The 12,466-nt window shown below is 32.6% G+C and overlaps 2 protein-coding genes and 1 long non-coding RNA gene across 4 annotated transcripts; all 3 read right to left on the reverse strand.

Annotated features, from left to right (window-relative positions):
* Positions 1 to 1,550: 1,550 nt before the first annotated feature.
* LOC133803989 (uncharacterized) lies at positions 1,551 to 4,913 on the reverse strand. Of its 2 annotated transcripts, XR_009878250.1 has the most exons (6): positions 4,813 to 4,913; positions 4,566 to 4,726; positions 2,885 to 2,963; positions 2,489 to 2,753; positions 2,252 to 2,392; positions 1,551 to 1,887 (listed from the first exon to the last, which is right to left on the reverse strand). It is a non-coding gene; the product is annotated as an uncharacterized LOC133803989 (long non-coding RNA). The 2 variants fall into 2 exon arrangements; XR_009878249.1 differs by having other exon boundaries at positions 2,489 to 2,963.
* Positions 4,914 to 5,736: 823 nt separating this feature from the next.
* On the reverse strand, positions 5,737 to 6,355 carry LOC133805076 (alpha-mannosidase At3g26720-like). The gene is made up of 2 exons (XM_062243177.1): positions 6,242 to 6,355; positions 5,737 to 6,122 (listed from the first exon to the last, which is right to left on the reverse strand). Exons 1-2 carry the CDS (start codon positions 6,334 to 6,336, stop codon positions 5,885 to 5,887), a joined length of 333 nt encoding a protein of 110 aa, XP_062099161.1. The 5' UTR covers positions 6,337 to 6,355; the 3' UTR covers positions 5,737 to 5,884.
* Positions 6,356 to 6,751: 396 nt separating this feature from the next.
* Positions 6,752 to 11,025, reverse strand: LOC133806166 (protein CHROMATIN REMODELING 5-like). Its single transcript, XM_062244291.1, has 3 exons — positions 10,799 to 11,025; positions 8,457 to 8,912; positions 6,752 to 6,808 (listed from the first exon to the last, which is right to left on the reverse strand). Exons 1-3 carry the CDS (start codon positions 10,946 to 10,948, stop codon positions 6,752 to 6,754), a joined length of 663 nt encoding a protein of 220 aa, XP_062100275.1. The 5' UTR covers positions 10,949 to 11,025.
* Between the last annotated feature and the right edge of the window lie 1,441 nt (positions 11,026 to 12,466).

Here is a 12,466-nt window from a genome sequence, read left to right on the forward strand (position 1 = left end):
TGAATCTTTGTAGAAAATATATAATTATTTAAATCTCAACTAACAAAAATATCTTATTTAAAAAAAATATTTTTAAATACAAAACAAATCTGATATTTTTGGCTTTGATTATAAATAATAATTTTTCACAATTCTTAATTTTCTTTAAAAATAAAATAAAATTGATGAACAGTACCATTCGTACGGTTACTGTTCACTACTGGGCTTGCGTGCATGGGAGACTGTGCAAAAAAAAAAAAAATTTGAGGAATTTTTCAAACCAAAACCAGTTTCTAATTAATTTTTAACATGTTTTACACAAAATAAAGCATATATAAAAGTTAACAGCATAGAAAACACAACAAAATAACCAAAAAATTGCTAAAATTCACATAAAATCAATATGCTTCATAAAAACATGAAAACCATCCAATTATTCAAACGTATCAAATAATTCAATTTTAAACATGTTCATGCATGAAAAGAAAACATGTGAACAAAGTGATTAACCAAGTCAAAAAATGATTTCTATTCTTTTATTGATAATAAAATGAGATTACAAAGAATTTGGGTTTTAATTAGGGCATAAAACCCCAACAGATACTTACTCCAAGATCCCCCAAAATCCAACACACAGGCTCGCAACATATCCTCCAATATCTTAATCGTCCTTTTAGTCTGACCATCTGTCTGAGGATGATAAGTAGTACTAATTTGTAGTTGTGTGCCCATAGCCTTCTGCAGACTCTCCTAGAACTTGGAGGTGAAGGTGGGGTCCCTGTCGGATATTATCGACCTTGGAGCCCCATGTAGTCGAACAATCTCCTTCACATATAACTCAGTATACTGCTCCACCGTATAAGCCATCTTGACTGGTAAAAAGTGGGCGGACATGGTATACCTATCACTACAAGAAAAAATGCTTTTAATAACACCAAAAATGTGTTATCAAAACCTACGATAACACTTTCTGATGTGTTAAGACAGACTATGTTATCATAGGTCAGGGTACTTTACATAACACTTTATCAGTGTTATACAGATGTGTTATTGTACTGTCAACGATAACACAATTTCTGTGTTATTTTAATATATAGATAAGTGTTGAATTATGTTATTTATAGTCGATACTATAACACTTTTTTTGTGTTATACTACACTTTAGTATAACACTTTTAATGTGTTATACTACACTTTACTATAACACTTTTTTTGTGTTATACTATACTTTAGTATAACACATTTTTTGTGTTATACTACACTTTAGTATAACACATTATTTGTGTTATATAATGAAGTTTCCATAACATAATTCTTTACATAAAAAGTGTAATTGTAATATATATTATAACTTAATTTTCGTATTATTGTTATATTTAGATATATTTAAATTCTCATTATATATTTTATTTATATTACACTAATTTATTCTATTATATTTTAATTTTTTTTATATAATTAAAATTATCTTTCTAATATATACTAGCATCATCAAATGAACTTGATTTTCAAATAACAAAAAGTAAGAACATTTTACATTGAATTAACAATCCACAATTCAGTTTAAAACATGCAACACTGTCATCAACAACAAAATATTCTTTAAGTATTCAAGGAGTCTAAAATTTACTACTTTCAACACAGAAATAACGCTTCGCTGGATTTTTCCTCTACTTCTGCATCATCCATTGACAGGTTCTTAGAATTGTAGCTGTTTGATGGTTCTTCAATAACCTCTTTTTCAAATCCATTTTCCTTACCATTCTGGAGCTTAAATGAAGGATGCGTTCTCTTCAAAGGTGACAACAATCTAGTAACAGCGGCTTCAACATTGGCTCTTTTAAATAAGTAACAAAAGGGGTACCGATAAGCTTTCCCTGACAACCCTTAACACTGTCTGACGGGCACCTGAAAAATCCAACTATCTAAGTTAGGAAATCCAGCAGAAGTCTAACAAGCAGTCTGCGTAGATGATCCAAGACATAAAATTACTAGGATACAAAAAATTAAAACACATATTTCTGAAAAGCAAATAATATAGCCAGTATTATCCAGTCAACACTTGACTTGGAGCGCTTGAACTTTATCCATACAGACTTCAGATTCTTAATGAACAAGTAGCCAATAATTATTTAAATTGATACTATAATCCCCTTCTGAAATTACTTAGTTAAAGCTATTTTTCAATAGATGGATTGGCAACACCAGTTTGTACATCACATGTTTACCAGTGCTATTTACCAATTACATAAGGATAGGGATGCAAGCTTACTTTTCATGTGGTCAATGAATTATTTCAACTCTAGATCTTCCCACGACGTTTTTAGAAAGTCTATAAGTGGTCATCCTCCTTAATTGGAGCCAATAGCTCTGAGGGGTTTTCCAAATATCGAAAAATCTTATGTTCATAAACCTGGCAATCGAAATTACAGTTACTCAACCACTAGAACTAAAATTAAGGGAATAAATAAAATAAATTGTAGCAGATATCAATGGAAACCAAATTTACCTCTGCAAGCAGAAGAATCTCATCAGCATTCAAGCAACAAGCAACAAGCATTACTTAGTTGTTCACTAAGATCTTTACAGCAACCTTGCTTTAGCAAACTAACAGTGTATAGCATAGGAAGACCACTTCCATCGCTGTAAAACACAGTCACGGTTATTTGCCGAGTTACAGTTGAAGGTAGAGGCAACGACAAATACATGAAGGGATCAAAAGTGATTGAAAACTTTCCACATGCTGGGCAAACCAGTGTCGACTTATATTGACCCTGACCATTAACATATAAACATTGTAAGAGAAGAAAATACTTTTGTACCAGTACAGGAAAAAATAAATGCTTATGGTTCAAGGAAAGAAGAAATATAGCTTTCAAGAAAGAAGACTTTAATTCCCACTCACCTGGCAAACATCCACTATCAATGAGTCATTCTGGGCCCTGTGATTTTGCAAATGATGAAGATCCAATGCCTAAATCAATCTGCAAAATAGACAGTTAAGCTGTCATTTTCTACAATTTAGTATCCCATAGAGAAAAGAAAAGAGGTTTGCAAATTATCATATTACTTCAGTAGCCAAAGGGCAAAAGTAAATGTTTCTGTAAAACTGAAAACTTAACTTCTCTTTATTTAGTGTAACAATAAGAATAATTAAAGAAATAAATAATACTTAACGTGACATCTAGGCAAGTAAGATGTTTGACAAAAGAAAGTATTAAAAAAAGAAATACCCTGAACTATTAAAAAAGAAAGTAATCACTATAGATTACTTGGACAAAAGAAAGATGAAACAATTAAAATATTATCTATTATTAAAAACAGTCAACAATATTCATAAGAACTCATTAGCCTAAAAAATTATAGAGGTATGTTGACTTACAAGACCCAGTCTTGGATACTTGCCTAAAATATGCCAAAAGGTACCTAACATAATGACATGGTGTGCTCAAAATATAATGATATATTATTATGGCCAATTTACCGTTAAAGAGGGTGACACAATTCAATATAAGAAATCACTTGTCACGGTTGTTTCAGACATTGTGAAAGGTAAAATCAGACTTGATGGCTATGAAGGAATGGAAATAATGGCCAAAAAAAATTCCAATAATGTAAACCAGAAAAGAAGATGTAATACTCTATCTTGTCTTTAGAAAACATAGCCCCCCAAAAAAACTCAGCAATGAAGGCTGGAAATAGACAAAAATCAGCAACAAAGACTTTGAAGAAACTAACCTAGAATAGAGCCAAGCTCTGACACATGACTCATTCAGATCTCTCTAAGTGTCTCTGTCTAATTGTAAATACATGATATGTGTGCATGCTATGCAGAAATGTAGATCATGTTAGGCTAATTCTAGTTAAAACCTCTAATTCTAGTTAAAACCTGGTTCATGTCAACAACAGCTGCATATCTTCCAACTAACAGTGAAAATATACTAATCAATTTAATTGATGAAGAACAGAGAAATAACAGTCTTTACAGCACAAAAACTACAAAAAATCATGATTAAAATGCAATGCAATAAATCCAATATGTTAATAATACTATGGAACTTTGACTCTTTTATCTATGAAAGAGAGCTAAGTAAAACCTCCAATTATAGCACCTACAATCTTAATCAACAAGAATGTGCAGATTTTTTTATAAAATAAACAGGGCTTATAATCAATAACCAAAACAGAGTGTTAGTGGCACCACACATATGAGAACATAATTTATAAGCAAGAAAGTTTCATGCACCTTTAAAAAAAAATACAAATTTCAAGCCATGCTAAGTCAAGGTAATTTCAGTAGCAAAAAAAATTGTCAAGCTAATTAATAAGTACTATTATAGCTAATAAAATATATACAATATAAGCAATACATGCCAATAGAAATATCTTGATTGCATAGATACAAAAACAGCATTAAATAATCTAAAAGGTTAAGTTGATATACAATAAGGTATTATGTACTACTTAACAATACCAAACAATGTAATTAAAGTTCCTATTAACTGCTACGTTGAGTTAACAATTTTGACTAATTCTATATAAATATATCTTGCATTATACACAAAGCCATGTCCTAAAGAAGTTACCTTCCCTTCTTCACTTTGTCAGATACAGCTCTATAAGCATACTTCCACCAAGAACGAGGATCAGATTTCACGGAAACATGTGGACGAAAATGCGCATATTTTAAGCGTTGATTAAAGGCAGAAAAGTTATCAGCTAGTTTTAACATATCCTTGTATCCATCCTGGAACAACAAGATACTAAAAATTTTCAAGGCCAATCAAAACATGCCTCCAAGTATCCAATCACAGTTGAATTATGAAATTAAACCTTTGATAAACAGAGAATGACATCATCCAGAATATACTTTGCATTTCCTGTAATTGGTTCCAGAATATAAGTGTGTTGTTTGAAAATTCTATCAGCAGGTTTGCCTTCTTCAGTGCCATATCTAAAAACCTGAAGCAAATAAATGATCAAAGTTTCATAGTTTGAACATGCCCTCAACATATGTAACTACAAGAATAAACTAAATATTGGTTCTACCTGGATCCACTCAGAAGGAAGCTAAGAGTTTCTCCAAGGTCACACCTGCTGCAAATGGGTGACCAGGATTGCTAGAGAATAGAAAATAAAATTCAGACAGAAAATAAGAATGTTAAGATTCTAAAATATAAAATTTAACTTGCTATTACACACCTTTCACTATCCTCGTATCTGATATGAATATTTGAAATTGAGAGTTTCAAATTTCCAACTATAATGTTGATAAGGGAACCCAACCATGATTGATTCTTCAAATAAAAATATATACATATTAATATAGTTATAATCATAATTGACAACCAAATATATGTATAAACATATGTATGGTTCAAAAAGATCAAAAGGTAAATCCTAGAAAAGAATAACATCACAGCATTTGAATACTACAACCAAAACTTGATACAATATTTGTTATCAAAGATTCAAAAATAGCACATAAGACACTTAAGAACCAAATACTAGTTACAAAGACCCGTTACCAATTAGAAATAATATGAGCATCCTATGCAAACATAAGTGCTAAAGTCCAAAGATAAGAAAATTAAGAACCTCATTTCTGAAAGCCTGGCCAATTTGAGCAGCAGCAAAAGGAAGCTTGTTCCCATTGTAATAGTACAAGTCTTTGAAGTTAACAAATATGCCCTATGCAGTTTCTGGCTGCATGAACCTACAATAGAGGAGATTTAATTACATATCATTACTGACCAAACAGGAGTCTTAATAAAAAAGAATCGCTAAGAATAATTAGTACCAAAATGTAACGTGCTCACCCAGGGCTCAAGCGAGATTAGAATCAGACCTTGCAAAATGGGTCTAATATAAGAAATAACAACTAAATCAAACAGAAAATAATAGCTTAAAAAATATCATATTTTCTTTGGTCGTCTTGATTGTAAATATCCGTATGGAACCTGAGTCTATTAGTTCTCCCTGTGTCATTTGAAAATTTGTTCATAGACACCATTATCAACTCAACTATAAATAGAGGTTGGAAAAATGGTTTACTTACAGTTAAACCCTCACATTTATCATGAAGACAAACTGTGTCATTCAACACCTCACCAACTCCTCTTGAATCATCATGAAGTAATCTCCTACAAAATCAAAGCAGCTTGTTCGAAGTCATGAGGAAGCAATCCTAGCTGATTAAATCAAATGCATTAAACCAGGGAATAATAATTAATCTTGGAAAAAAATCAAAGAGAATAGAAACCTGTGGAGCATAAGCTCCATCTGACCATCCACTAAACTGGATCCCCCAACTGAACGGTCAACCAACACTGACAGTTCTGAGATACTGTCTTGCATGTATATTCCAAGATTAATCCGAAAAATAATAACAAAAGACAAGAAATCAGTCAGAAATATAATACATAGAGGATGCTGAACATGAGAAAAACAAAAAAAAAGCATATGTTTTTGGATTTCCTCTCAAAAACTAAATTGAGACAGTTGAACTAAGTACATGCTCAATAATTGATGCTTACTATAAAAACTGTAAAATGGAATGGAGGTAAGATCAATGCAGCTTGAGAATAAATTGAATCAATACCATAACATATCTATATGAGTCGTATGTTTCAATGCGTCAAGAAACAGAAGCACACGGGATAATAACTTCATGTATGCTTCCATGAGATGGAATAAAGACTTGAAAATAAACCGCAAAGATCTTCAACTTCCATATATTTAACTGTACAATGATATATAAAGTAGCACAGAATCATGAACTTCCATATATCCCACTAGAATCATGAACACTAATTCTGTCAGTGGAAATCTACATAAAATTTCAGTTGCAAAGCCATTAGTAAACATGAATAAGTTAATATATACAACCTTAAATTTTTTGCAGTTTTCTCCAAGTCAATGATAGTTACTTCTTAAATTAAGAAAGTGTTTGACATAGATAGTCATAGCGTTCTGTCCTCAAGTGTTCAATATTGGAAGTCTTTTTGGTTGAAAATGTGTAATAGAAATCATCAGTTCAAGTAGACCTTTTCAAATTTATGTTGATCAGCATATGAAGTACAGTTTAGCTACTTACAGGAATTCGTACTACTTCTTCTCTCTTCCACCCTAGGGAATTGTAGATGACAACGACCTAGCAAGAAAATACATGATGATAAGATGACATAAAAGAGGGAATTCTCTGATACTCAATTGAGTTGGATATTACAACTTACAAGTAAAAATGTACTTACCAAACTTTTCCCATCAGACAGGACAGCTTCACAGGAAGTGATTTACTATGCAGAGCTACAATCAATTGATTAAGGATTTCAGTAAATTTTTATATCATACAACTTCATCAACTGTATAGCTACAATGAATTCTAGCAGGCTAAGCTTTTCAAACTTTAGGCAGCTACCACTTTTTCTATTTTTCCATATAACAGGTAGAACTAATGCTTCATAGGAAGTGATATACCATGCATGTAACACATATTATGCTAAATTTATAACAATCTGGCCCACATCTCACGTCTTCTCTCTCTACTCTCTTATAATTGTCTTTTCTTCTCTTTTGACGCTATGCATTTCTCCTATTCCTGTTATTATAGTATAACCAACAGCAATCATCTCATTCATTATTTGATCCAAATTCCAATAACGTATCAGATCATTTCTTGTTCTTAAAATAAAGACATGTCTGCAATCATCTCATCCCACCACATTTTGATATCTTTCAAGGGTATCCCCTCGTCTTTATTTAACAAGAAACAGATTGTATATTAATAAAAAGATGATAAGCCTGTTTAAAAAAAAGAAAAGAAAAAAAGAAAGATGACAAGGTGTCAATTATATTTTACAGCCTAAGAAGCCAATCATATACCAGCAAAAAAGGGTATCCTCTAAATCTTATCAATCATGATTATCTAGCGTCAGAAACACAAACCCGAAATCACCACCCATTTATACATGATAGTACCTCTATCAAATATCAATAACAGTTTTACAAATTATTCCAAAGGGGTTTGCGCATTCAAATAGTTGATTTTTTATAACAAAACTTGCATCAATGAGTTAAGTCCAGTCAAAATAACTTAGAATTACAAATTTGGCATGGCAAGGTACTTTTCCAAATAATAACCCGCCAAAAGCCCAATTCATAGCACATTAAGAATAGTAACAAAAAATTACTGCAAAAAAAAAATAATAATAAGAAAAAAGAACATGTGTATTATTATCAAATATTAATTTTTTTCCAATTGACTTTCTGTACAACCTATGGGTATCATCAAATGACCTCTGTAGATATAGTAACGCAAACAAGATATTCCATCATAAGTCCCATGTAAGAGATTATCTTCTCTCACCCCTGAACTATCAAAAATCATAAGCTTTGTAGTTTGCAAGTGAAGAACCAAGGAACTAGATGGCACAATCTCTTAAATAGGTGCAAGCAAAAGAAATAAATAATCTTACCGGTACGCAACTAGACTGCACCTTTTGGAGATTTTTCTTCTTGCTTTCATCGGCATCCTCACTTTCGTCACTTTCAACGTTCAACACCTTCCGCACATGCCTACTAGAAGTGCGTACCTCATTGTTTCGTCCAGTTGCATTTATCAAAAAAGTAGATCGACCACTAGTTTTCTGTTGATGTGAACCTTTCCTCGTGCTTTTGAAACCGACATCACTGTCACTTTCAGAGTCCTCCCCCAAAGACTCATCATCTTCAAATGATGATTTACCTCTTCGCTGCCGACCAGATCCCTGATACAATTTACGTTCTCTGGTAGATTTAACAATATGTCCACCTTTACCATGTTGTTTACTTTTTGATTTCCTTTCATAATAAGAATCGTCTTCATCAGACATATCCAGCTCATTATCACTGTCATCTTCTTCTTCAGATTCTGCACCTCCCCAATTTTTATCCTGGTATCACAAAAAATACATCATTAACATGCAGAAAGAACCAATTTTCATAGTAGCACACCAAAAGAATAGTTCAGTAAATTTAATCTATCAATGGAAATCTACCAAAAGATAAATGGAAATGAAGAGCAAAGAACAAAATAAACTCATTACAATACCACATCTAACATACAAAATATATAGACACAAAAATAAGTGTTCATTGGCACCATATTTTTCAGGGCCAATCTCTAGAAATTGGCATTGGAACAATAATAAATGTAAGATTTATCACAAGCACAACCATAAACACAGTACGGTCCAGTGTTTGTATTTTATTTTCCCAACTCTAAATTAAGTCATAAAAGTTATATCTTTTTTCTAAAAAACAAAACAACAGAACTTGTATTTTTTATTTAAGAGAAATAATACAAGGCAAAGAATGAGAATCACCCTGACAAAACAATAAAAAAGCAATTACATAAAAGTTATATCAAAGACAACAGTATACCTCAAAATCAAGATTAATTCATCAATTATTCAAAAAAGAAAAAAGTCCATAGAAAATCAAACTATAGAGTGAGAGAAACATGGAGATTGTTACCCAACAAACCGACTAAAGTATACTACAACTACATGAAAGGTTTTACAAGGGCTGAATAATAGCACGATAAAAAGGAAATCGGGACCTTCCATTAGAAAATATACTATGGCGAGACTAATACAAATATAAGAAACCAAAACTACATTGAGATTAATTCACCAATTATTCAACAAAACAAAAAAATCAAAGGAAAATCAGACTTCATTCAGATAAAGAAATTGTTACCCAGCAAGCCAGCTAAGGTACCTGGTATACTACAACTAGATGAAATGTTTAACGATGGCCGAATCATAGCCCAGAGTAAAAGAAAATCAAGGCCTTCCTTTAGAAAGTTTATAGTGGCATCATTGATCTAGTTATAAGAAACCATTAATATAAACAAAAATAAAAAAATTAATAAAAATACAAGTTTGGATAGGATTAAGATAGGGCTGTTCATTTATTGCTAGAGAGAGGGTTTCTCAACTTAGAGTACAAGTAGGTATAGGCATTGGCGTGTTGTCTTTGAAGAATAAATCACCTGTTATAAAATCAGTGTGAAGATTTCCAAACAAACCAAATACTCTGTGGCACAAAGTTATCAAGAACTAGATAGTTTTGAGTATAATTGGGATGTTGGTTTGGCTGGTGAGGCTATATAAGATTGAGATAATAGTAGTTTTGGGAGATTTGAGGTGAGGGATTACACACACATGGCTGATAAGACTGTATATCATAAGCCACAGACAGATAGACAGTTCTAACCGTTATCTTTTTTAGGTTGGAGTGTTCTTTGTAAAAACAAAAGATGAAACTGTGAATCATATTTTTGTTCATTGCACATTTACACTATCTTTATGGTCAAAGTTCAGGTTGGACAAGCTGCTCCAAGAAGCTGCCGTGGTTTTTAAGATGAAGATTATGGTGGGGATTGGGTTGTTGTAATGACCTCATACACGTTCCTTTAATTTGTAATGTTTCATTTTTATTAATATCTTAGTTTAATTTCATACCAAGCAATAATAATAACAACAATAATTTGGGAACCCTCAATACCCATTCATAAACTAATGACAGTATCAGAAGAATAATTTATTGTTTGCGTGCATCTAGTATTAGCTTCCAACGTAGAAGTAAAGCAATCCTCTCTATTGGTTTTGATATCATGAAAATTGGTCAAGAATCGGACAAAAAGATAAAGAAATTGCATCAAAAATATAATGCCCAGGATTTGGCTGCTTAATCCAATATTTTAGGAAGAGCATAAAAGCAAGAAAAGAATCACATGAATGAAATAATATGGTACATCGCAATAGTCGCAAACCTTTTTCAATGTGCGTTCACTTGTAATGCCATGATCAGGTTCAAAATCTGTATCATCAGGATCATCTTCTGCCATTACACAAAGGATAAATTCAGTCTTTAACTCTTCATGAGTGGGAACAATAATATAATCAGAGTTCATAAGTTCCATGCCAATTGTCCTCACAAGCACCCAAGAACTAGAGTGAGCAGCACTAATGCAGCAATATCCTAAAATTACAAAGGAGAATAAAGAAAATTACCATCTTCATAATGAGCATCATCATTATTGTTGTCATCTTCATCACCATCGCCAAAATTTTCATTGCCATTCAAGACTCTAGAAGATCTTGCAGTATTCTTATTCCCTGCAGCTGGCTTTAGTTATTGCTCAGAATTAGACCCCAAAGAATGAGGAAACCCTCTATAATGCATTAAATCATTCTGCTCTTCCCCATCTTGCTCATAATATTCATCAGAAAGCATCTCATCTGTAGGGACATCAGAAGGGCCTTAATGACCCTTCGTTGCGTCCTTTGGCCCATCATCATCCTCTAAATCTAATCTCTGCTCCCTCTGCTCCCTGTCATCTGACGAATTATATTCCAAACCATCTACATTTTTACAGTCAGAATCTTGCCCAGAATCAGAACCATTCTGAGAGTGCATAGGTTGGCAATCCTTCCAAAAGGTTGAACCCCATTTTCCAGCCATGGCACTTCTCCTCCCAGATGGTTGCAAGTTTGCTACACTTATTACACCGTCATTAACAGTTGCCTCATTTTGACCTACTAGCATCATCCAGTTCACCTTCACTTTGATCTGGTGCATCCATGTTTATATCGAATTCCTTTTCACTCGATGTTACATCTACATCCTCATTCCCTACTGAGCTATGAATTCTGTTAACAGTTTTTCCCTGAGTTTTTTCTTCCAGGTCACTGTGGGAAACTGATTCACTAGAAAAATTCCTAAAATATGCCATCTCTCACATGGAACTTATAACTTATTTCTTCACATAATCTCCCATGCCATAAACATTTAAAGTATCAAAAAGAAAAGAGTAATTGATTGACCAAAATATCTGGATAACGACAAAGAAAAAACCCTTTAGTAAAGAAAAATACCATTTTCAGAAAAATAACAAAAAGAAAAACAATATACATCCCTACGAAACACTTAGGAGAGGTGTAGACGAAAACTAAGGAAAAGTCTAATGCGAGAACATTTATGATCCTGAAGATGGGATGAAAGTTCTACCTCACTTATAAACAAAGAACTAAAGACAAAACATTCAATAAAAGACACAATTACCAGAAAATGTTTTAAAAAAAATAGTAAACAAAGCATGCCCATCATCCATCAACCTATATTCTCCTCCACCTTTTTCTTCAAATATCCCAAACCTTCTCACCATTGTAAAAATTTAACGTATTCTTCTTCACACACATTTTTCTCAGCAACCGAAGCGTCCAAGTTAGCTTTGAGCAAAATTACATTTAAGCCTAATTCGATACCAGTAAAAGCAAAATTCAAATCCACTACTAACCTTTGACTGTAAAACACCATGGGAAGCATGACCACCTAAATCACTTACAGTGGAACCAGCTAACGCAACAAAATTCTAAGACGATAACACAGCGTGCTTCAACAAATGGTGAGCGCTAATCGATAATTGAATCAATGCCAA

This window comes from Humulus lupulus, chromosome X (genome assembly GCF_963169125.1).
Source record: "Humulus lupulus chromosome X, drHumLupu1.1, whole genome shotgun sequence".
Taxonomy (NCBI): domain Eukaryota; kingdom Viridiplantae; phylum Streptophyta; class Magnoliopsida; order Rosales; family Cannabaceae; genus Humulus; species Humulus lupulus.